The sequence below is a fragment of the Netta rufina genome (genome assembly GCF_964035555.1).
Source record: "Netta rufina genome assembly, chromosome: 4".
Taxonomy (NCBI): domain Eukaryota; kingdom Metazoa; phylum Chordata; class Aves; order Anseriformes; family Anatidae; genus Netta; species Netta rufina.
In genome coordinates, this window is record NC_140127.1 from 27,671,691 (window position 1) to 27,698,567 (window position 26,877).

General features: G+C 38.0%; 1 protein-coding gene across 3 annotated transcripts in view; it reads right to left on the reverse strand.

Moving 5' to 3' along the window:
* Positions 1-1,525: 1,525 nt before the first annotated feature.
* TLL1 (tolloid like 1) overlaps positions 1,526-26,877 on the reverse strand; it is a gene marked incomplete at both ends in the record, with an annotated part of 129,940 nt that continues 104,588 nt past the window's right edge. For 2 of the 3 annotated variants that reach the window (XM_084285612.1, XM_084285613.1), the window contains 6 exons: positions 1,526-1,660; positions 3,779-4,029; positions 7,269-7,482; positions 17,084-17,211; positions 18,631-18,756; positions 25,601-25,781. In XM_084285612.1, the coding sequence (XP_084141738.1) occupies positions 1,526-1,660; positions 3,779-4,029; positions 7,269-7,482; positions 17,084-17,211; positions 18,631-18,756; positions 25,601-25,781 (1,035 nt within the window). Of the gene's footprint in view, positions 1,661-3,778; positions 4,030-7,268; positions 7,483-17,083; positions 17,212-18,630; positions 18,757-21,329; positions 21,450-25,600; positions 25,782-26,877 lie in introns of all 3 variants that reach the window. The other variant, XM_084285611.1, reaches the window with a different exon arrangement.

The following is a 26,877-nucleotide window of genomic DNA, read 5'->3' on the forward strand; positions in this document are numbered from 1 at the left end:
ATGTATGGCCTAAAGCACATAGAAAGTATCTCAGTTCTAAACATAACATATGTCTACATCAAAAGCAAGTCACTGTATTTACAGGCAGATGATCTCATTCTGCAGATGGTGTTTTCTCTTGAAGATCCTTCTGTTAGCATATGCTAAAACATCTGAGTCGTCGAATTATTTATCAAATTAGAGGTGTATCTACAGGAAGATCTGTCTGATCATGTGCGAGGATTCTAAGGCAATAGTAGTAGTTGTTCCACAGGACTAGTGCTGCCATTGCAACCTGCCCTCCCTCAGAGCAGTAAAGCCTTCCTTCTTCAGATGCAGCCACTCAGAGGGAGACATTCATGATCTGCAAGCTGTTGGCTCAAAAGTCTAAAACTTCTTGGTTTGTTTTTGTTTTAAATGTTCATGGAATAGCACCATAGGAATTCACTCTTGATAACAAACAAATCCTCCGTTGTTTTGTTTTGCTTTTTCCACCATCACAGATACTCTTCTTCCCCCAAAAAAGAATCTTTAGGAAACCTCCCACTTGGATGCTGCTGCAGCTTCATTTCTGATTAGCTAAATCAGGCTGTTAGCTCGTTTATAAAGAGGTCTGATGAAACAAAGCTTAGTAGTGGTTCCAAATGTACTGCCAAAAACAAATTCAATAGGAGGAGTTTCAGATGATACTATTTCTGCCTCTCATGGATACATATTTTGATTCATGACAGGTTTTCATCTCAGTCTATATTCTATGTTCAGTGCAAAATAAGAGCACATCATCAGAGATAGCTTACTTTACCAGTAAATCTAACATTTTCAGATTCTTACATTGTTCAAATTCAGTCACCTAGTGATTGGTCAAGCAACCGATGACCAGTGTAACAGTTCAGACTTCAGTCATTAGTAAAACAAAGTACTCTGAAGATCAGTTATGTTTCAGAAGTATGACTTTCCAGTTTCAAAACTGATAACCTGATATGATAGATGAATTGGTAAAAAATACAGAACAATGCAGGAAGACCTTCCCATTTCATATCTTCTTTCAAGTCGTTGTACACAATGTATGCAAGATACAATGTTAAAGCAATTAGATATAAGGAGAGTATTTTGAGTGTGAACTGAAAGAGCTTTATTTTTTTCTCCTGGACAACAAACAGTTGTCAGAAGGAAGAACGGGTCACTTCCCCTAAACACAACTGATTGAATCTGCACGCATCTATGACAAACATCAAACTATGAACAAAAGCTTTCATATTCTCCTGGAAGCATGCAAAGTCCTTTCACCAGCTTCACAGAGAAGTGTCGAGTATGGAGCCTGCATATCATCATCTTGTCTATTCCACTGGGACAGATTTTTGTTGTTGTTTTGTTTTTTTAATTTTATTTTAGACTCTGGTCTTATAAGTCATAATTTCAACTGAACTCATATAAAACATTTTGTGCTAATAACTTCAGTTTAAAAAAAAAAAAAGACACTTTCCTTCTTTTCCATTGCGCATTCTTTTTTTTTCCACATTCTCCTTTCCTTACATAGAGGTTCATGTTATTTTTTGGTGTGCACACTATCTGGATATTTTATACTTCTGTATCGTATATGAAATCCTTTCTTGTTGATTGTATCATCAGTGTGAAAGTGGAGTAAAAGAGCTTCCCCTGCTGAATAGATTTCTTCTGGTGGCTAAAATAAATGAACAAACAATAAATAAATTATATGCCTAGTTTGTGTATTTATCCCCTTCATTCAGATTTTTTCTTATGGATACTTCTCTTTTGCTGTTATGCCATGTTGTGTAGTTGTGTAATTGCACATGGTGTCATCTTATATCAACTAACAAACTACTTCTACTCATTCAGCTCTAAGTCACAGGGTATGAATTTTTAAGGCAGACCGAGGAAATGCCATCCTAAATTCCTAAAAGCTGAAGGCCAGCTTATATCAAGATGTTTGAATTTTCACTTGCTAACAGAAATTTTGAAATAATCTATTACATCTTTTTGGGTTTTTGTACTCAGTGTACTGAGTGTATCCAAGCATTCTTTCAATCTTGAGTTCTGAGATTGAACAGCATCCTTTCATACAATCTAAATCAATGCTAAACTAAACATTTTCCAAATCTGATTTACCTTCTCCAATTTGTATTGAATATCTCTGCAACCTTTTCTTAAGAGACAAGGAAAACTGAAGCTCTTTTGTTTTTTTTGCCCTTCCCAGATGTCTTCTACAGTTCTGTTGCAGTCATGTAAGTGAGAGGGCAGGACCATTCATAATGTTCTATATTTAGACAAACAATTGACTCCAACATTGGCCTATTCTCAAACATATTCTTCACAGCCCTCATGGTGGCCTGCTTTATTACTGAAGCACATTGATCAGAAGTACTAACTGAAATACCAAGTCCTTTTTCTAAACTTGAAAAAGTAGTAATGTGTATTAACAGTGCTTCCTCCCCCCCCCCTCCCTACCCGACCTTCAGTTTGGATTAATTGCTTTCAACAGCTTTTCTATTTAATTCCATGTTTTTTACGCACTTGGTTTGGAACAGTCTATTAAGCCATTCATCCATATCATAGCAGAAAAACAAAAACAGTGATTAACAGTGATAAAAAAAAAAAAATAAAAAAAAAACTTTTTTTAGTCTGAGGTTGGGCTATTCTCCATCTCGCTGCTCTTCTATTTGCAACACAGGGCAACTTGAAAAGTGTTGTTATGTGTAACGTAGTAGATGCTGATCTCAGTGGTAGCAATTCCCTTAGCATACATTGCCTGCAGTTCAGTGGTAGCACCTTTCCTTCATCTAAAGTATCATTAAAATGCCTTAAAAAGGGTTTAAGCTGGCAACTAGTCTGAATGACTGAGATGCCATCACCTCAGATGCACTGATCAGGCACTGTAGTTATATCCAAAAAGTAGAATGTGGTTGATTAAGAGCTCCTACCATCTCATGTAGAGCCTTTTGTAAACCTTTTCATACATAGGCCATGACTATGTATGAAATTGTGCTTGCATTTGCACATATATAAGGATTTGATGAGGACTTGTGGGATCATAGCACCAGCTTTCACAAGGCAGGTAGCCAACAGAACAATGGAACTCTGGAAGTAGAAATAATATGCATCCTTTCCACGATGTCACCTATACAATGTCCTCCATGTCTCACAATTAATCCATGTCAGAGATAGATTTGGAATGACAGAGCTTTCTTAAGGCCCATATTAATAACATAGTTAAGAGCATTTTTTTTTCCTAGAATCAGATTTAAGCAATAGACAACTGCATTATAAATATTTCCCAGGTGCCCCTTTCCCATAAAATGTGGCTTCTTCTTTTGCATTGACAGAATTTGAATGTGATAATTTTCAACACCAATGCATTTCTCTCTATGGGAAAACACTGAAAACACTGCTACCTTTTTTTTTTTTTTTTTTGGGGGGGGGGGGGAGGAGGGGGAAGGGGGCACTGAAAAGCACTCCATTGCCAGCTACCTAAAACTTAACATAACATTACAATACTTTGATCAATAACTAGACAAGAATATTTATTATTGAAAGTATTTCAAGGGAAAGTTTTCAAATACCATTGGTGCATTTTAGTACAAGCCTCTAAAATTATATATAAAAAAAAATGGGGTAGATAATCTGGTAGCTTTGTCATAAGGTGTAGTAAGATAACCTCATCTCTTCTTGTCCCTTTCTTTCCTCTGCCTCTTCTTTCTTTCTATGTTTAATTGCAGTGAAAAAAAAAATAAATAAATAAATAAAATGGAAGAAAGAAAAGTTTTATCACCTGGTTACTTACCCCAGATCCACAAAATCGACCAAGTCTCATTGCTGACTTATCATGACCATCAAATAGCTCCATGTAATCATAACCACAGTCTGCCTCTTCTTCAACCTCAAAAGTCTGAAACATTAACTCAACTCGATAGCCTCGCTCTGCCACCAGGAGCCAGTCACAGTCCGCCTGAACTGGATAGTTGTTATCACCAAACTGAGCATGAGAGTACAGATCTTTGGGCTTGGTTTCAGCTTTCAGTCGACCACCACACTCTGAAAAGTTGGGGTGGAAAAGAGAACTAAGAAGCTTATTCAGTGCAAATTAAAATTTCCTTTCCATAGCTGCCCCATCTTATTCAGAGTACATTTTTACTCCACAAACAGGTCAATCAAATGACGTGTAGAGTGAAATACTACCCAGTATGAAGATAGATCCATTCCATGTTTCCTCTAAATATACATGTATATGTATTTTAATAAATAAATTTTAAGACTTGAGAATATTTCATAATTTTCAAGTAAAAGACAAAAGGGAATGCCAAAGGTATAAGGAAAGTGGTTCAAGAGGTAGAACCTCCTTCAGGTGGTCATTTGAGAGCAAGGCAAGTGCTCTAAGTGGTGTCAGTGGTGTCAGCTTTTTGACATGGGTTAATGACATCATTAACAAGTGATGGGGATGAGGGGGAGTATCAGCTCTAGCACATGCAGTCAGCGATCAACAGGAGCACATGTAAGAGTCCTATGTTACATAAGAGTGTCAAATTTAATCATAATGCTGTGCCTGGAGAACCAGTTCAATACTAAACACTACAGCTAACCTTGCCAGTTTGTTTGTTTTGTAGTTCATGGACACGGACAGGTTTTTCTCTGCAAAAGGTCCTGGCTGGGAAAAAGCTGTCACTGACAGAGGAATTCTCTTGTGGCAAGTTCTAAACTGAAGAACCTTGCCCTATGCCAAAAACAGACTATAAATCTCTGTTTCTACACAGGCATAAAATGTGTATGTTGCATTAGAGCTTGTTTATAACTATTTAAAGAGTTTATAAATTAGATAATAAAGAACCTTACTGTCTATCAAGCTGTTGGACAAACAAGATCCTTCAAGCATTTATTTCTCATTGCTATTCTAACTGTTGTTTTTCCTTTTGTATTTTTTTTTTAAATTCCATTTACTTTATGACTATTTTATCATTATTTTTCTGCTAAAGAAAAAAAATATATATATAGTGAACTGTGACACGTCCTTAAAGAAAATGCATAGCCATACTAGCAGCTGCAGAAAATGGCAATTCCCTTTCACAGAATCACAGAACAGTTTCAGTTGGAAGGGACCTTAAAGGCTATCCAGTTCCAACCCCCCTGCCATTGGCAGGGATACCACCCACTAGACCAGGTTGCCCATAGCCCCATCCAACCCAGCCTTAAACTATTCCAGGGGTGTGACATCCACAGCTTCTCTGGGAAACCTGTGCCAGGGCTTCACCACCCCCTCAGAGTAAAGAATTTTTTCCTTATAAAGAATTTCTTCTTTATTTGTTTGTTCTACCTGGGGAAGTTTGGGAAGTCTTTCTATCCAATCTGTTTTTTGAATCTTTATTGTTTGCTATAGTGTTATCATGTTTATTATTGTTTGCTAGAAAAAATAATAATAAAATACAATGCACTGTTTAAACACTTGGGTATCTATTTGTTGGGCATGAGTGCAAATCACGGAGGTAAAATGGAACAACTGTTTTGGTCTCAAGGCTACAAATTCTGGGTTGTCTGTCATTCACTGGTACTTCAATTCACATGCAGGTGATGTGCTGTTCAACTTAATGAACACTTCATGCAAAAACAGTCTAGTGAAATAGATATTCTAGCTTAAGGAGGCAAACAATTATTTTTACAACATTCTTAAAAACAGGGCAGATTTTATTCTCTAGGCTTTCTCAGAAAAAAAGCTTGCTCAAAAAGTTTTTACAAATAAGGCATATATATAAAATGCAGCACTTTTCAATGGTAGTTTCATAACACCTGTTTCTAACAAGACTTTTGACCTTTTATTATTTACCTCATGGTAATTTAATATGAGTAATTATTACTATTTCTATCTAATTTTCTGCCTAAGGGAAGTGTTTACCGAGGTGGGAAAGACAAATGATGACATGTTTGTAAAACAGAATCTTAAACAAGAAAAACATAAATTGACTGATAGGTGGTTAAGCTTTGCACTTTCCAGGCTCAGATCATGAAGAGGAAAAATAGTTCATATACTGCTGTTTACTGCTTTTCCAGGAAAATTAAAAGGGAAATTAAAAAGGGGGAATTAAATTAACACAGTTTTAGAATTGTTCTCAACAAAGCAGAAGAAAAAAATAAGAATTTTTAAAACTGATGTATGATTAGCTGAGCATTACATATCGACTTGATGAATAATATCAAATGGTATGAACAGCGTCTAATCCTTCCATTAATGACTGCTACCTGTCAGAAAACTTCATGTACTAAAACAGGTACTTATAAATATTTTCTGCATTAGTATTAATTTCCAAAAACTGGATGAAAGAAAATGAACTGTTGAAAGTAAAGACAGATATTGAGGATGAAAAAATGAAGAAAAACGAAAAAAAATCACACAAAAACGTTTTCCTCGTCTTACAGCAAGCAACGGAAGTTCAGAGATTCAGCACTAGGGGCCACTGTAAGCCAAACAACGTCTGGGAAATAAAGCACGCACTTTGAAAACGTCCCCGTCTATTAATGCAATTGCAAAATACTATTCTCAATTTCAGTGATTTCTGCAAAACAACAAAATTAAATGGCAAATTTCTAAGAGATTATATTCTTACTGTCTTAAGAAAGTTTTCAGTATTATTTTTCTTACTCTTCCTTGGCTTGTATTTCCTTTTTAGCTCTACAGGAAATAATAGCTGTTTATACAAAGCCCAAACTTGTGTTTAAGTTAGAAGAGGAAAGTAATAGAGGCGCATCTCATGCCCCAGTGAAGTATTGCCATATAAAATACAATGAAAAGCTATTGAAACTTTTACAAACTAATGAAACCTAGGAAATATTTCTTAGACTGTCTATGCCAACATCATCTTTTTATGAGATTTTTTGTTTCAAAATATTTTAATAATTTTCCTATAAAAATTATTAATTATTTTATTTTCCTATAAAATTATTATTATTAATTATTTTATTTTCCTACAAAATTATTAAAAAAAAGACAAAGCAAAAAAAAAAAAAAGAGAAAGAGAAAAATAGAAAGTCAGAGGCAAAGAGAGAGAAAGAAATGACTACAATATGAGTTATTATTTGCATATTATGCATAATATGCATATATAATGCATATTATTTGCATTCTCTGACTTTTCCAACTTAAGGTTAATGAAACTTAAGGTTTATATTAGATTTAGTTGTAACATTGTGTTATCTATTAATTCATCCTGTTTGTTAGTAAAAAGTAAATATCTTCTACTAAAGAATGAAGGGAAAATTATTAGTAAACCACATCTTGATTTTCTGACCTGTAGAGTGCGTTGCTTGAAAGCCCTTTCTTTGCACTGATGCATCAGAAATAAAGCGAAGAAACATTTTGTTTCCAGTAGCAATAAGAGGATCTGGTATCTTATTGCCACATAAGCGTCCCAGAATTGGTGATTTTTCACTTTCACCATCAAAAACTTCCAAGTGGTCATAGGCACATTCTTGATGTTGTTCTATCTCAAATTCATTGAAGGTCTAGGAAAAAAAAAAAAAAAAGAAAAAAGAAAAACAAATAATTAAAAAAAGAGGCAACGTAGTATTGTATTTATAACGTACATTTGTACTGTTAGCATGTTTCAGAATACATCGTAGATGTAAAGATGACAGATTTAGCATTACTGCTCCTACAACTCTGTAGGTTTGAATCACGTACCACTTTTGAGAGTGGAATAATGATTAAAACTGTCAATTTCCCTTCACATAAAAGGGAATCTTTAGAGTCAATGAGTATCTGTAACAGAATATTAAATCTAGAATACTATGGCCTTCTTTTGAATACGTGCCCTTTATAGTATTATTCCAAATTTCACAGAACATTTGAAACAAAGCGAAAAGCAGGAAATCTATTGGTTCCTCAGATAGTTGAGGCCTTGAAACATCTGGGAATCATAATGCTTTTTTTTTTTTTTTTTTTTTTTTAACGTCCCTCCACTACCGAAGCCTTTGAGAATGACCTTTCCACATGACTTGTTATATGTGATAATTATATTTTCTAATCTATTATCTGGAGATACTATTTTTATTGTTACAACACTAATAATATTTCATGCTGCATCCTTCATGCTAACGTCATATTTTTGCTAGTGAAATTACTATGAAAAATAGCAAAATGATTTTGACTGTATTTAAAAAAAACAACCAAACAAACAAACAACAAAAAAACATTTTAGCAGACACATTCACCCTCCTCACCTCTCCCTAGAAGATTCAAATTGCTCTGATGGTCTGAACACAATGATCACAAACTACTTCATCTCAAATCTGTGATGTTTCTTCTACACTTCAAAGCATTTATTTCAGTTTCTGAGCACCTGGGGATTCTCACAGTCTCTATCAGTGCTTACGGAAGCTTGTAAGGACAAATTCAGTTCTATTAAAAATATATATTAAGTGTCCTTTGAAGCAGAGCCTGACCAACCTACTTTTAAAAACTTTTGGCATTTAGATTTCTCAGATTTGGAGTGTCCAACCATAGGCATTTTCCAAAGGCATATGTCACACCCTACAGAAATTGCTAAAGCAGATATGACTAATACTTGCTTTTCAAATATGGAAGAGTGTCTTCCAAGACTGGACTGTTATCAATAAATTTATTTCAAGACAACAACTAAGAGATTTCAGATGTGGCTTTTTGACCAGGGTCATATCTGAACTTGAGCCTTAAAGATCAAAAAGTTGGTACTTTCCTCTCCCATGAGCATTGAGAATGCATTATACATATGCATTATACATACACATCTTTGTGAATTTTCACAAATAACATACAATTCAAGGTGGAATTCAAAATATCATAAAAACACCAAGTAAAAATGCACTCATAAGTAGTTATATAGCTATTTACAAAAAGTAGAATAAACACAAAACACTAAAGGATTAAGAAGCAATATTGAAAAGAATACAACTGAACGGTCAGTTACTGAACAAATATTATGCATATATTGAATGCATATAATTATTCATTCTATGTGGTACAACAAAGGAAATCTGACCTACAGAGTCTCTTGTGGAATTCAGCAAATGTAAAATGTGATGGTAATTTATATTCACAGCTGAACTAAAGGAAATATCAACAGCTAAAATATAAAGCCTTTTGCCCAGAGAACCAAAATATTCAGAATATAACTTTCAGTTTGTGAAAAGTTGGCAGTGAGAGTTGAATGATACAGTGGCATAGGTTCATTTCACAGGAAAGTTAGTGTTCTCTATTACGGGAAAAAAAATGCAGGGGCAGTAAAACCAGCTGTACAGCAGTTCCTCCTGTTGCTCTCAAATTGTTGTCAGCCATCCTACTTTTATGATGCTAAATATATAGTGTCACTTATATCTAAATAAAATCCCATGGATTTAAAAAAAAAAAAAAAAAAAAGAGAAAGAGAGAAAGAGAGAGAGAAGGAGAGAAAGAGAGAAGGAGAGAAGGAGAGAAGGAGAGAAGGAGAGAAGGAGAGAAGGAGAGAAGGAGAGAAGGAGAGAAGGAGAGAAGGAGAGAAGGAGAGAAGGAGAGAAGGAGAGAAGGAGAGAAGGAGAGAAGGAGAGAAGGAGAGAAGGAGAGAAGGAGAGAGAAAGAGAGAAAGAGAGAAAGAGAGAGAGAAAGAATCACAGAATTTCTAGGTTGGAAGAGACCTCAAGATCATCGAGTCCAACCTCTGACCTAACACTAACAGTCCCCACTAAACCATATCCCTAAGCTCTACATCTAAACGTCTTTTAAAGACTTCCAGGGATGGTGACTCCACCACTTCCCTGGGCAGCCTGTTCCAATGCCTCACAACCCTTTCAGTAAAGAAGTTCTTCCTAACATCTAACCTAAAACTCCCCTGGCTCAACTTAAGCCCATTCCCCCTCGTCCTGTCACCAGGCACGTGGGAGAACAGACCAACCCCCACCTCGCTACAGCCTCCCTTGAGATACCTATAAAGAGCGATAAGGTCACCCCTGAGCCTCCTCTTCTCCAGGCTGAACAAGCCCAGCTCCCTCAGCCGCTCCTCGTAGGACTTGTTCTCCAGGCCCCTCACCAGCTTTGTCGCCCTTCTCTGCACCCGCTCAAGCACCTCGATGTCCTTGTTGTAGCGAGGGGCCCAAAACTGAACACAGTACTTGAGGTGCGGCCTCACCAGAGCCGAGTACAGGGGGACGATCACCTCCCTAGCCCTGCTGGCCACACTGTTTCTGATACAAGCCAGGATGCCGTTGGCCTTCTTGGCCACCTGAGCACACTGCTGGCTCATATTCAGCCAACTATCCGCCATCACTCCCAGGTCCTTCTCTGCCTGGCAGCTTTCCAACCATTCCTCTCCCAGCCTGTAGCTCTGCTTGGGGTTATTGTGCCCCAGGTGCAGGACCCGGCACTTGGCCTTGTTGAACTTCATGCAGTTGACCTCAGCCCATCGGTCCAGCCTATCCAGATCCTCCTGCAGAGCCTTCCTACCCTCAAGCAGATCAACACACGCACCTAACTTGGTGTCATCTGTGAACTTACTGAGGGTGCACTCGATGCCCTCGTCCAGATCATCAATGAAGATATTAAAGAGGACCAGCCCCAGCACCGAGCCCTGGGGGACGCCACTAGTGACTGGCCTCCAACTGGACTTGACTCCATTCACCACGACTCTTTGGGTCCGGCTATCCAGCCAGTTTCTAACCCAACGAAGCGTGCGCCAGTCCAAGCCAAGAGCAGCCAGTTTCTTGAGGAGAATGCTGTGGGAAACGGTGTCAAAAGCCTTGCTGAAGTCAAGGTAGACCACATCCACAGCCTTTCCCTCATCCACCCAGCGCGTCACTTTGTCATAGAAGGAGATCAGGTTCGTCAAGCAGGACCTGCCTTTCATAAACCCATGCTGACTGGGCCTGATCGCCTGCTTGCCCTGCAAGTGCTGTGTGATGACTCTCAGGAGGATCTGCTCCATGAGCTTCCCTGGCACTGAGGTCAAACTGACAGGCCTGTAATTTCCCGGGTCTGCCCTCCGGCCCTTCTTGTAGATGGGCGTCACATTTACTAGCCGCCAGTCAACTGGGACCTCCCCCGATAGCCAGGACTGCTGATAAATGATGGACAGTGGCTTGGCCAGCTCCTCTGCCAGTTCTCTCAGTACCCTTGGGTGGATCCCATCCAGCCCCATCGACTTGTGCACATCTAAGTGCCGTAGCAGGTCACCAACCAGTTCTTCATGGATGGTGAGGGCCACATCCTGCTCCCCATCCCCTTTCACCAGTTCAGGGTACTGGGTATCCAGAGAGCAACCGGTATTGCCGCTAAAGACTGAGGCAAAGAAGGCATTGAGCACCTCCGCCTTTTCCTCATCTCTTGTAACTAAGTTTCCCCCCGCATCCAGTAAAGGATGGAGATTCTCCTTAGTCCTCCTTTTTGTGTTGATGTATTTATAGAAACGTTTTTTGTTATATTTAACGGCAGTAGCCAGATTGAGCTCCAGATGAGCTTTGGCCTTCCTAATTTTGTCCCTGCACAGCCTCGCTACATCTTTAAAGTCCTCCCTAGTGGCCTGCCCACTTTTCCAAAGCTTATAAACCCTCTTTTTTCTCCTAAGATCAAGCCACAATTCTCTGTTGAGCCAGGCTGGTCTTCTTCCCCGCCAGCTCGTCTTTGGGCACGTGGGGACAGACCGTTCCTGCGCCATTAAGATTTCCCTCTTGAAGAGCACCCAGCCTTCCTGAACCCCTCTGCCCTTCAGAACTGCCTCCCAAGGGACTCCACCAACCAGTGTCCTGAGCAGCTCAAAGTCAGCCCTCCGAAAGTCCAATACAGCGGTTTTACTGGTCCCCTTCCTGGCCTCGCCAAGAATAGTGAACTCCACCATTTCGTGGTCACTTTGCCCAAGACAGCTCCCGACGATCACATCCTCCACCAGTCCTTCTCTGTTTGTGAAGAGAAGGTCTAGCGGGGCACCACCCCTGATAGGTTCACTAACCAGCTGCGTCAGGAAGCTATCTTCCACGCTCTCCAGAAACCTCCTAGACTGCTTTCTCAGGGCTGTGTTGTGCTTCCAGGATATGTCAGGGAAGTTGAAGTCCCCCACAAGTACAAGCGCTAAAGATTTTGCAACTTCTGTCAGCTGCCTGTAGAATTCCTCATCCGTCTCCTCATCCTGGTTCGGCGGTCTATAGCAGACCCCGACCAGGACACTAGCCTTGTTGTCCCTGCCGATCCTAACCCAAAGGGACTCGACCTTGTCCCAGCCTCGAGTTCTACAACCTCGAAAGACTCTCTAATATAGAGAGCCACACCACCACCCCTTCTGTGCTGCCTGTCCCTTCTATAGAGCTTATAGCCATGCATTGCAGCACTCCAGTCATGAGACTGGTCCCACCACGTCTCCTTGATGGCAACCAAGTCGTAGCCTGCCTGCCGCACGATGGCTTCCAGCTCCTCCTGTTTGTTACCCATGCTGCGTGCATTGGTGTAGATGCACTTCAGCTGGGCCATTGCCTTATCCTCCGGCCTTGCCATCGTTCCCCCTGGCACAGCCCCAACAATCCTAGCTTCAGCCCCATCCCCTTTCCTACCTAGTTTAAAGCCCTCTCAATGAGCCCTGCCAGCTCCTGGACCAGGATCCTTTTTCCCCTAAAAGATAGGGACCCGTCTGCGGCCATCAGGCCAGGTGCTGAGTAAAGTGCCCCATGATCAAAAAATCCAAGATTTCTGCGTTGGCACCAGCCCCGGAGCCACGTGTTTAACAGGTGGGCTTTCCGTGTCCTCTCTGAACCCCTCCCTGCCACCGTAGGGATGGACGAAAACACCACCTGCACTCCCGCTCCATCCACTAACCGACCCAGTCCCCTAAAGTCCTATTTGATAGCCTTCAGGCTTCTCTCTTCGATGTTGTCACTGCCCGCCTGGACTATCAAAAGAGAGTAATAGTCAGAGGGGCGTACCAGGTTGGGAAGCTTCCTGGCAACGTCCCTGACCCTGGCCCCAGGGAGACAGCAGACTTCCCTACGGGTAGGGTCAGGCCGACAAATAGGGCCCTCTGTTCCCCTAAGAATCGAGTCTCCAACAACAATAACCCTCCTGTCTTTCTTGATGGAGGCAGTCCTGAGGCGTGGAGTCGACCTCCTCACCCTAGGCATCCTCCTGGGAACATTTGCTACCTCTTCCTCAGCTACTGGTCTGTCGAGCTCCAGGGCCTCGAACCTGTTGTGTAAGGGCACCTGGGAATGCGGGGCCGGAAGGGGAGGGCGTCGCCTGCGATGTCGAGCAGGGACCTGTTTCCATTCCTCCTCAGCTCCCAGATCCCCTCCCTCTGCCCGACAGCTACAGGGCAGGGGGTCCACCCCCATTTGAGGAGTCTCACCTCGGTACCTCCCCTTGAGGCCCTGCAGGGAGTTACTCCACAAGTCTATCTCTCGCTCACACTCCCTGATGGCCCTCAACCTCTCCACCTCCTCCTTGAGCTCCGCCACCATGCGGACCAGGTCATCCACCTGCTCGCACCTCACGCACGCAGTTTCTCTGCCTCCCGCCGATGGCAGCAACAGGTTCAGACACTCCTTGCATCCGGTGACCTGAACTGCGGCATTTTTTAACGGGTAGTCGGTCTGGGTGTGTACCGACTTCCTGGAGAGTGCGCTGTGCCTGATGGCGACCATTATCACCTAGCTACGGCTGTTGTTAAGGAGGTGTTGTTTGTGTGAAGGAGGAGCGCTCTGCCCTTCCTGCGCGAACTGCCGCGCTAACTGCCGCGCCACGCCCTGTTCGCCGCGCTCCTGGTCACTTGCGCTCCCTAGAGGCAGCTTTTGAACGGCTGGGGAGGGGGCGCTGCTGGCTCCGCCTTCGCCTCGTCAGCCTCCCTCACGAGGGCTGCCGGGTTCTGGCGGCTCCCTCAAGTAGGCTCGATGCCGGAAAAATTAGCCCTGCCTGGCCCGATCCCCCGCTCCGCTGCAGAACGCGTCCCCGGAGCTGATCGCCTCGGCAAATGGAAAAGAAAGAAAGAAAGGAAGGAAGGAAGGAAGGAAGGAAGGAAGGAAGGAAGGAAGGAAGGAAGGAAGGAAGGAAGGAAGGAAGGAAGGAAGGAAGGAAGGAAGGAAGGAAGGAAGGAAGGAAGGAAGGAAGGAAGGAAGGAAGGAAGGAAGGAAGGAAAGCTGAGAGTGTAAGTCAAATACAGAACTGAGTTAAGCCAATTTGGAGTCAACAGCAGTGATAGATGTCATCCAGTTTTCCTTTAAAAGGAAAATTACAAATTTTGTCCATTTCTCATCAGCACAAAAGATTGCTCTCTAGGAAATGCCTCTCACTATGAACTGTAAGGCACATCTATTCTTTCTAACATTTGAATAATCACCAAGATTCTTATACCTGTAGGTAGACAGCACATTATATTGAGTCCCACAAAGAAGAACAGAAAAAAATCCTAAATCCACTGACAGCCTAGCAATTGAGTCTAGAAATAAGTAGAATCAAATAAACGTTATTTTAAAGGAAAAGCAAATCTTAATATTAGGTCTTTGAAAAAAAATCAAAATAACTAATAGTTTCAAACATTCAGAGACAATCTCCTTTTTTTTCTTATTCTTTTTAAAGTGGTCAGCTCCTAGCAACAGGCTGTGAACAGGCTTGGTAAGGGAAGAACTAACACAACTTGAAGTTGAACATAACCGAAGAGCTGGTGATAACTTTCTCTCTACTATTTAATGTCAACAGTGTTCAAAAATAACTTAATGAAGTTGGTAGTAATAATTAAATCACATTGGCCTTTCCTGCGACAAATACGTTTGAATACCTACCCTTCCATCACTACAGTTTGTCTCTGATTGTCTTATTAGGAGGAATGGTATTCAGAAGTGTTATGTACAGCTTCTGAACAGCCAACCTATCTATAGCACTTTACTGACTAGATATGTTGGTGGCACTTATGGATAGCTGCCTGAATGGGATACTTCAGTCTGTCTCTTATAAACATCCTGCTGATTAACTTATGAAAATCTCCCTCTGGTACATACATTTTCAAAGCTGTCTTTATCTTCACATTTCATGTAAAAATTCTGAAGTGCATATTCTTTTTTTTTTTTCTTTTTTTTCTTTTTTTTTTTTTTTGATAGGCTTCTTAATTACACCAAATGCTTAACTTTACCCCTCTCAGGAAGAGACTTCAGTGATTATCAGAGCGAGAGCAATCACAAGAAAAGATTAGTTTCTGTACACACATCCCTCAGAAAATGAAGCACAGCCTAACAATTCATGTAGTTTGTTAGTGTAAAGAAATCAATTCTCTCCTTGTTTAATTTGGCTAAGTAAACCATGAGGAGTAAACTTAAATACAGTGTGGAAGTCCAAGAAAAAATATTTATCTATAGTGGAAGTATTGCTTTGGTATTAATAATTTGGCATTTTGCTGCAGTAGACAGATTTTAAAGATATTAATACATGCAGCATTTAGTAGACTGACCCCACTGGGTTTCACAGAAAGGTGTATTTCAGGCTCTAAATCATGGAGATATTCTTTAAAAAAAATATCTAGGAAAAGTCTATTTTTTTCCAATTTCATTGGCAAAATACAATTTAAAAATAAATAAATAAATAAATATTTTAGAATAGATCCATGTGATATATCAATAAAGAAATATAAATGCTGAAATTCTGCCTGCTGAGGTTAAAAGCACCGAAAAAGCTTTTATAGTAACACACCTATGCAGATGCCTGGCTGGCTTTGTTTTATGCAGCCAGGGTGACATACTGTTAATTGGCAGTACGGAAGGCCTTCTGAATTAAAAATGTGCTTTTCACCCCTAAATGGGCAGATCACTCATACCACTCATTCCCTCACCCCCCTCTGTAGGGATACATTGACCATTTTACTTCTGGAGAACTGGAATCAACAAATGATCTCACATCAGCATGAGTAACAGAGTTTATGGCTCTGTTTAAGGTCAGGAGTTATAAGATGGCAATATCCCTTTCGTCCCCATATCAAACTAGGTTATTGCTTCTACCTTTCTGAAGTAGAGACATGACTCAAGTTTATTTGCTCCAAAGCATTTAAATTACCTTTTTTATGGAGAGAGTTGACTCCCAATTTCCTTTCTGTGGCATTTTTGTGTGTACTGCAATTCTTATTTTCATTTGCAAATCTAGCATGTTCACATTGGTAAGTTCTTCAGGACAAAGACTCTGCATGCCTGTGCAAATATCAGTGGTGTTTTTTTTGTTTGTTTGTTTGTTTGTTTCTCTACAGGTATTATTGTAGCACATTTGTTTATTGTTTTAACACCTGTAATGAAGGTTCTGTGCATGGATTCTAAACACCATTTCTTTAGAAACCTATCCCCCTTTTCTCAGATCAGTGAAAGATGTGGAAAGGTGGGAGGAATTCACCACTGAACCAAGGAGCCATTTGCCACAGGTATTGCAGAGGCAGTCATGCGGCTTTCCCCCAAGTACCAAGAAACACTGAGGCTGAGCTCACAGCAGACAAGCCTCCTGGACAGGTCCATGTCTTTGGCTTTGTAAAAATGTTACGTAACTTCAGAGCTCCCTGAGCTCTGCTAGCCTGTCTTCAGCCATCAGAACTGTCTTCAGCCAGCTAGACACAAAGGTCACATAACTCTACTTGTAAAGCTGCTCTTCTACCTATGTTAAGATTTGGAGCCACCTTTAAATGAGAAGTTCAGATTCTGGGTTTTGGGTCTTCTTTTCCTCTTCAAAAAGTGAAGAATAGAAATGCAAAAGGTGTGTGAAGAGGACTGTTCATAACTTCTAATATTGCTTCCAATATTGTATATATTGGAGTTTGCGTAAATGTACTCTACCATATTCTTCAAAACTTTGTGCAAATTTTATGAATTGCAACATTGATATACTAAATTCTCATAGGAGAAAAGGATTCCTCCTGCCCTTTGCTTTGCAGAGTGCAATGATCACAAAGTTTAACTCACAGCTCTGTCACACTGAGCAGCCCCAGTTTGCCAGGAATGGACAGGAATCAGCAGGGTTTCTTTAAAACATCTTACCTTTGGCTGCAAATTGGATAGTAAAGATGAGTAACAGTTTCAAATCATTGAGTGCAGTCATTTAAGAAGCAGGTTTGGTGGAAGAAATGAGCAAAAAAAAGGGTAGGTAGAAACTCACCAATTTGACCCTCTGCCCGGGGGTGGCACTGATTTCCCAGGTACACTCCTTTCTGCTGGGATATTTGTCGGGCCAGTTGGGACTCGTGATGATGCCATTGGGGCTGTGGATCTTCTGTTCACACTCAGCTATGCCAACAGCAATAGCATCAGTTAGTCTGGGGGTCTATATTCAGAGGTAGCCAGAGAAGTACTCTTGCTTGCCAGGGGACCCACTGAATGGAAGGGATTAGTAGGAAGGCAGCTTAGCACCTTCTTGGTGTGCAGGATTATTTTTCTCCCCTTTGATGAACACTTCATGGCAATTAACCCAGCATGCTTTGATTCGTGAAACATATATTGTTGTTTACAATGGATTACTTTTTAAATAAGTAAATAAATAAACATAAACAAAGTATTGAAAAATAATTAAATATTCTGCTAACCCCCCCCCCCCCCCCATTCTGCTTGCAAATAAGTATGAGAATCCACATGAGAAATCTTGCCAATCCAACTTCAAACGGTATTTCTAGAACAATTTATTTTTATCTTTTCTCACTAATTTTCATGCTGCTGCTGCACAGCAATCATTTTGATTTCTAAACCACAGTTTCTAGGGAAATATATACAACCAGAAAACAGCAAAGACTGAATTGTAAGTATGTACCAAGAACAGCTTAGTCATTCAAATCATAACTGTTTCCAGAAGTGCCTCTCTCAATAAATGAAAAATCTAAAACTTAGACAAGGCAAGCAAAAAAAACCTGCTTCATCTCCTTTTGTCTTTCATTTTTTAACAACCTTAATTTGCTTTATAAACATCAGAAAATTATTTGGCAAGAATATTTTAGAGGAGGCAAATATCATCCCAACACCAGGCATAATGCAAGCTATTCACAAGGGACACATGTTTAGTAGCAAATTAGGTCCATGCTAGAATACAGCCTTGAGAAATTACAGTAGCTCCTATGATATTGCACATGTACAGTTCATTTGCAGATAATCTAAATTTTACTTACATCCCCAAGCCCACTGTTTTCTGAGGTTGCTACACCTTTAGACAGTAAATGGGAAGAAAGATGTATAACTTGACTGAAATTTGGATTGTCTGAATATGTCCCCTAAAATAAACCCTGAAAGGAATTTCTTGAAGATAGCTACTGTTTCACCCGTACCTTGGGGTTCAGTCACTATTGGGAGCAAATCACAACTTTGCCAGGCTTCTCTCCAAAAACTCTTGCCCCTCTGTTATGTACTTCATTAGATAAATATCCTGTCACAGCTCTAAATACTCTACACTTCACTACTAAAAGTAGCACTCCTCGTTTAAGCTGAGTGGTCAATAACTCCAAGTTTTTTAAACCATGTTTCCATGGAACCTCAAACTCAGCCACACACAAGAGCTATGGATGGAGGGAATGAGGGAAGAGGGGCAAGGGAGCAATTAAGCCCAAATGCCTACGACTGCATGATCCCATTCTTTCCTTTCTTTTCCTTGGAAAAGAAATATCTGCAAAGATCTTTCTGAAAGAGTTGTATCATCTACTGTCCAAATACCATACTACTTACCCTCCTTGCAGTCATGCTTGTTTTCATGTAGCACAAATCCATTTCGGCACTGGCAAACATAGCTTCCTACTGTGTTGATGCACTCATGCTGGCAGCCACCATTGTCCTTTGAACACTCATCCTTGTCTAAGAAATACACAGCAAGGATAGGTGAGCATTACAGACACCAGTAGTGCTTTTTACCAAAGACAAAAAGGTTTAGCACAGTGATTGAGACCAGAAAAGGATAAATTAAGGCATAGTCCTTCTCATTTTTTTGGTACCTAACTTCTATACACTCATTGCTCGGCCTACACCATGGCACAAATATCCTATCTCATCTTTCTAAGAAGTGGGGGATAGCTCTCAGGGGAGGGGAACAGTAGTAAAACAAACAAGCTAAATCAAAGGAGGTAAGACAGTTACTATCATTTACTCTTTCAAGTGGTCTTGCTGGTAAAGATTTCATAAATATATCATCTGATATTTATTTTGGTGAACACTGGGAGTGCAATTTATGGACAACACAAAGTATTCTAGCTTTATGCAAATTCCACAACTTAACTGCAGTATCGTGAAAGGCACACAGAGGCCAAGCAAGGTTGCAAGTTCTGCACATTAAAGATATAAGAATGACTAAACATAAACTTTCTGAATAAGATGATTTTTCTTTCCAGCAGACTGGCAGTGTGCTTTACTTTTAATAAATCTGGACATTAGAGAACATCTTGAAAAGGAAAACATTTCATTGAAAAACATACAAAAGAAACTGGTATTAATTATTTCAAGGAGATCTACAATATAGCATGCAGTTCAGTTTATTAACATATAATCCCTTAAAAGAGCTTTTAGTGTGTTAGAAGTAAAAACAGAGAGTAGGGGAGGAAATATGACCTGCATTAAACAGCTACAAATTCATTACATGGAAAAAAGCCAAACTAGATTAACAGGCTGTCAGTCAAGGGAGAGGCCTCAGCTGCCACCCTTCTATGTCAGCTGTTTTCATTTTAGGCAAGGCCAGTCCATTAAGAGAGGCATACTGCTACTGAGATGTCCATATACACATACACATACACCCACATGTGTGTGTGTGGTTATATATATTTGTATACATATATATACATACACACACAAAACCTGATGTATAAAAATATATACATATATTATTACATTTGTGTATATACATATATACACATAAACACACCCAAGTATGCACACTATCTTACAAACTCCACCATTTCTACATGCAAAAGAGAAGAGGAAAAAGAGCAAAGGAACTATGGTCATCCCAGAGGTCCAGCAGTTGCAGAGTTGGAATGCAGAGCATGCGGCCCCTTCAGCCTCATGTGCCTTGGAAAGCAGCAGTGAGTGTTATCTTTGAACAAGGTAACATGCGATGTTCAGACTTCAGCAGGCACAGTAAGAATTTCTATAGATTACAAACGACTACAGATAATTTAAGTCTCTTTTTGTTGTCTTACTAATGTATTTTACTCCCTCCCTTTATAGTTGCTTATATTCAGTAACACAACAAAGAAAGTCTGCATTATAATTGCATACACATCAGCTTTATCTGCTGAAATGTATGCAACACATACATTGTTGACTCATTGACTTGCAGGTGTTTCAGGAAAAATCAGTTTCTCCTTGTAATAGATGATGATGTAGAACAATCCTGCAAGTCAAACCCAAGTTTCTACTGCATTTTAATCCTGTAAATCTCAAATCTGTTTGCACCAAAAAGTCTTGGAAGCTTTCTGAAAATGTGAACAGATTTGAAGGTTAAGTAACAGCAGAAAAATATACATAGCTCCCAGAATCAAATATCCAAAGGCTTATATTAGTTGTCATTTTGATGATGAAAGAAGCATAAAGGCACAAAAGTACACTGTTTATGCATCTTGCAATGCAGGTTTCAAACTGAGGTAGTAAATTCATTCAATTTCAAACAAAATATTTAATCTTTCATTTTTGCAAAAGCAAGCACTATCATAAATTAATTCCATGTTACAAATGAGGAATAGTAAAAAGCAAATGAAAAATTAGACGTAACAGGAAGAAAATGCTTCAGTATTTCCCCCCCTAAGCATAAGTTTAGTTTTCTACCAAAATAACATAATAAATGGAAGGCAAGCTCAAAATGCATTCAAGTTCAACTTTCAAGTAGGGAGTATGTATGCAAATTCTAAATAAACACCCTCTCAATTTTCACCTTCCACCAAAGCACAAAATAGGGAAAAGTATTTTAACATTAAGTAAGTATGCACTCTGTAAAATAATCTCTTAAGAGACAGCGCATAAGTGAACAGTCCTATGTTGGACTTCTTCAGAGATGAAATCACTATAAAACAATGGACAGAGGGTAGAATAGAGAAGCTTTGGAACATATCTGAACTACAATAATTATTTGTAGATGGTTAATCAAGTATGCAACTGTTGAACAAGCCTTCCTCACACTTCATAATTTGGAACAGACTTTCTGTCAAATTGATTGCCCAGTTTTAAAAATTCATGAAAAAACAATTAGTCTGTATTAGTTATAGGAACAAATGTTTTGCCATGTAAAACCAAAGCCATTTGTTATGCTGACAGATGGAAATGAGTCTCCCAGTTTTGAATGGATACTTTCTTTCTTTTTTCATTTCAGTATTCAGAACATGGAAAGATCCATTCTCAACAAAATGTTAGATTTAAATCATTCAGAGGACAAATGGTCGTACCTCTGAGACCCTCAGAGGCCACCAGTCTGTGAATAATACGTACTCGGCCTGAAGGGACCTGTACCAAGTCCTTGCAAGATTCAAAAACAAAAATTTTCTCTTTGCAGGCAGCTTTCTTGTCTGTGGAAAAAAACGTACCAGGATGGCACCAGAGATGAGTTTGTGCTCCAAAACAAATCTTCTCAAGACTAAAAAGATCCTAGGTTTCTCTTTTAACTTCTTAATGAATTGATAACCAAGAAAAAATACCCTAAACTTCATTCTTATATTATTTCAAATACCACACCTGTTTGGAATGATCATGCAAAGAATCACATATTTAAAACACAACTAAAATTCATGATAAATGGAGGCAGTCAATGACATTATAAGAGGGTATTAAATATACCAAAAAAGAAAGAGTGATTTAAAGAAATGATTAAGCTAGCTTCTCAGAAACATCACAGAACAATGTTTTTTTAATATTTTTTTTCCTTCCTGTAGTAAATTTATGAAGTTATTGTACACTCCCCTATTCTTATGGGTCAAATAGATAGGAATTAATCACTGACTTCCAACAATAGCAGCAGAGGGGGGAGAGAGAGAGAGAGAGAGAGAGAGAGAAGGACAGAAAAAAAAGGGGGGAGGAAGGGGGACACCACACTACACCTCACTTCTGGAAGCTCTTAGTTAGAAGCCTAATATCCAATTCCAAAATTTTTTAGCAAAAGCATTAAAAAATTAATATTGCATGACTCCCTAGTTTCTCCTCTATACCGAAGAAACTGGATTATAACCATGTAACATTCTTCCTGGCAGTTAGACAGATAATGGCTCTCAACTGAGTTTTCTTCAGAATTGTCCCATCAAATGTAAATTTTACTGAATGTTAAAAAAAAGTTTTTCTCACTTTCCAATAGCACCTGACTGGCTGTTAACACAATTTAACAGCCAAAAACATGATTACATGTCTTCTTATATCAACATAAATAGCTTTCTAGTGCAGGTCATGTGTTGCCCTGTGTCAATGTTTGCTTTCACAGTTTATCGCATTGGTTTTCAATCACCCAAAAACTGCTTTCTGTCATCTGAGCTGGAGCTGGGCCATTCTTTCTCAATTGTAGCCAGGGATGCACGATTCTCCACTAAAAGATATGACAAAAGAAAAAAAAAAAAAAAAAAGTTCTAAAAGTTCCTTGTCTCTACTTGAGGAACACAGTACAGTCCTTAACTTTCATATTTATTTGACTTATCTACCTCCCTCCTGCTGATTTTTGCAGATGCCTTTTACTGGTGAATAGACTGCAAAATGCGCTGCTCTACTTATTATTGATTTTTTTTTTCCCAACGCTTCTTTATAACTAAATACGTACAAATCCTTCTATTGTGATTTAATTGATAAAATTGTTAAATGCCTTCTAGCAAGTATCCTGTACACCAAGAACTAATATTAACTATTTCTTGGCAGATATAATTCCGAAATTGTGTTCTGAAGACAAGTTTATAAAGAGGCAACAAATAAAAAGCATCATCAGCTGAGCAGAGATCATCTATCAACCCACAAAAGTCAAAACACATGAGGTGAAGTCTCAAGTCCATGCTTAATTGATGGACCAATAGCATATTATGTTGATAATAAGGAATTAAGGAATAAGAAAATTATAACACTTTCTGACAGTCATGAAAGTTGTGTCCAATTAGTTATTCTGAGATGTAAGCTTCATGTTTGAGTTCAAAGTTTGATTTGTCTCAAGCATTACAAAGTTTCCGTTTTGATCAGGAAATATTGTCAAATTTGGTAAGCCAAGTAATAAGGAATAACAGAATCTTCTAGAAACAATAACAACCAGAAAATTGAGAAAAATATAAAAAATGTCTGAACTCATGCAATAAGAGAGATTTTTATATCTTTTTATATATTTATATATATATTTATATTTTATATATATTTTTATAAGAGACATTATAGCAGAAATTCATTATGAAGCATTCAGTAGACGTATATAATTACAAACTCAAAAACTACTTACATCAGGCTATGTTTCTTTGAAGAGGATTAGATATGTTCTATACTCAGGACATATAACACATTTTGATTTATTAAAAACTACTTTTATTCAGACAGCCTCAGCTAATGAATTTATTCTTTTGATCAATGGAGTCATTTATAACTTAGCTTTTTTAATTTACCAGGAAAAATCTTTTTACACATGATAATAATAATTCATTCAGAAGTGAAAGAGATAAATGAAATAATGGTACCGAAGGATTATAACCTGATGCTTTGAATTGCATGAATTACAGCCCAGCCTTTCCTAAACATTTAGCATTGACCTGAGCTCTTCCTAAGCCACATTCATAATATTAATAGATTATTTAAACAATCACTATATATATATTTATTTATATATTTATATATATAATACAAATCGGTGAAAAGGAAAATATCACTTTAAGTAGAACCAAAATTTAACTGAACTTAAACAAGTTCAACAAGTCCACAAGCCATAATTTCTGAACTACAATTCTTACAAATTACAGAACAATTATTGCCAATCTTATCTGCCATAGCTTTACAGATACTGAAAGTACATAACCAACACTTACTGGCTATTTTTAGAAGTGGAACATGTCAATATATATTCTTGTAAAAAGTTGTAATATGTGACAATTCCTGCTGTCACTCCTAGGCTTACATGAAATGACTAGTTGTGTGTTTTTAGGAGGAAGCTCTGTCATGTGCATATTAACTACACATACTGAGTAAACCTTGAAAAGTCATTTACTAATGTAAAGTATTATTTTAAAATTGTAAGTTACTACTATATGTAAAGACAGATTTGAATAACTATGACCAGAGAAACATGATTGTAAGAGATTATATACTTCAGAAGACAAAAAAATAGAGGAAAGGTAATTGCTTCATAAATTCCTTTTTTTGTTTGTTTGTTTGTTTTTCCATCATTCCTTAAGAAAAACATCAAAGAAGTTATAATGGGAAAATATTGGAAGTTGTGAATCTCTAATCTGTTTGTTTTGATAGTTATTTACCTCCTTGTCCATCCTTTATACATCCTCTATCACACAATATATTAATTCATATTTCTTTGTCATAGTCAATGTTATTAAAGCTGATCACTGAAATACCATTTTCGTTTCAGCTTTGCTAAAGAGTTTTAGAGAACAAACCCTAATAATGGTGCCTGGTAATACACTAGACGACACATTAGTTTTGCTACATGCTAAAAACAATCAGGATACTCCAGATTCAAATTTTTAACTGCTATGGAAAAACCTGGGGCAAAATTCAAAACCCAAATGTTTCTGGATGGTTTCCAGAGTTTTAGGAGGGGAAACTGTTTAGTTGTTGTTTTGTGATTTTTGTTTGTTTTTTACATACCTACGCATGTGTGTGCACAAGAAAAGCACTAAGCAAAATGACACCTCTAACACCAGTTGTTATTCTGCCACAGCCAGATTATTATCTGATAATATTATTATCAGATTATTATAGTCTCAGTGGGTAATTGCAAAGACCGCTGTTGTGCAAATCTCTCTTCACATCTTGAGTTTCACTCATGTCTAAACTTATTCAACAATTTGTGTCCTCAAATGATATAAATTGTCATAGCTCTGATCTGGCCAATGAAATTACACCCCACTAAATACAGACAATTTTTTACAAAGGCAAGGTCTTTATTCTTTTGCATAACATTAATAAGTGCAAAGTCTGGCAAGAAAGAAACTGTAATGTTAAGCAAATGCTATACCACAAAGTGGTCATTTCATAATTAATGCAATATATTCAGAGAGCTGAATAAAAAAACACAAGCATGTAATTGATATCATGTTACAACTGGTATTTGAAAAAATAGCAACAGAACTTGGGATCTAAAAGAAACTTAGGAGCACTTATTAAGTTTCCTCTTTTTGGCCTTATCCCGCAAAATTGACTTCTGCTCTTATTTAAATATATATATATATATATATAAAATATTAAATATTAAATATAATATAAATATAAATATATAGATATATAAATATAATATAAATATATATATAAAAAAATATATATATATAAATTCTACGTATTTTCCACTATATACAGATATTACAATTCAGAACAGTATTTTAAGAAAGAAGAATGGTTCATACTTCTATAAATGAAACCAACTTAAATCTACAAGGAAAATTAAAAGGGAAATGATGCTTATTTTCATATCAAAACACTGTGTTCACCCAGGCAGTGTGAACAGAGGCACTCATAGGTACACAAGAGTGATTTTCTATACCTGAAAAGAAGTGTGCCTTGAAGCCTTTTTTTGACACGGTATTGTCAGATCTGAATTCAATTCTCATGTTGTTGTACTGTGAGGTGATAACTTCAGGCACTTCCGTACCACAGAATTTGCCATGTAGTTTAGAATCAGAAGAAAGGCCACTACGAATCTCCACATAATCGTATTTGCAAACCTGGGAACAGAGAGTTTTGTTTTGTTGTTTAAGCTAAACAAAAGAAAAGTATGAAATTATTTACAAGTGCAAGAACTTCAAATGTAATATGCCTCTTAGCAATATATTAATATTTTGTTCTGCTTTTTCCTGACTCTGCAAACATTTGTAAATGCTTACAGATGTTCACTGATTTTATGTAAGAATATTTTAAGGTTAGTAAGAGTTGGTGATTATATTCATCATATAAAAAATTATATTTTATCCCCAACCTACCTAGCATTTCAATTTTTAAATTCTTAACATGTCCATTAAATCTAAAAAGAATTTCAATATTAGACTAAAATCTAGAAATATTCACTCTACAATTTATAGCTACCTTTGTGCTGTAAATCACATACCTAAAACCAACAAAAGTTCTACCACTTGCACCCCAGAAATTTAAAAAAAAAAAAAAAAAAAAAAAAGTGCTCACTTAAAATCTTACAAGACAGGTTTTTGCCATAATTTATTTATGATAAATATCTACTTATGAATATACAAATCTGCACTATTTGCAATGTGAATTCTTATTTACCAGTAGCATTGGTATAATTTGGAGAGCTAACACATGTGATTTTCACTAAATGGTTAAAAATAAAGTAAAATAACACAATAAAAAGCCTTATGCAAGGCCTACACCTCATGATAATACTTTCAATGCATAATCCCTTGGCCAACATAAAGCCTTCCACCCAAAAACTTCTAAGCTTCTTAGGCTCAGCTATCAATCATTTCATCAAAAATGTCCCAGTTGTCTGCAATTAATAGCTTAAGAGAAAACAGTGGTCAGGAGGATTCATACAGAGCTTAGATTGTCCATTAAATCCAAGTTGTATTTCATAAATTGCAATTTATAGTCATAAAAGAAATGTCAGGGGAGCTGGAAGAGAAAATAGTATTTTGGCCTTTGCCGTGATTTCTGTCTATTAAATATTAAGTAGTTGTCAATGTTTTTTTTATTATTTTTTTTTTTTTAAATATACTACATTCTAGATGACAACTCAATTTTTATTGTTACTGGAATTAGTTTCATATGTTTCAGAGTTGGAAAGTGACTAATTCGGTTGAAACCACA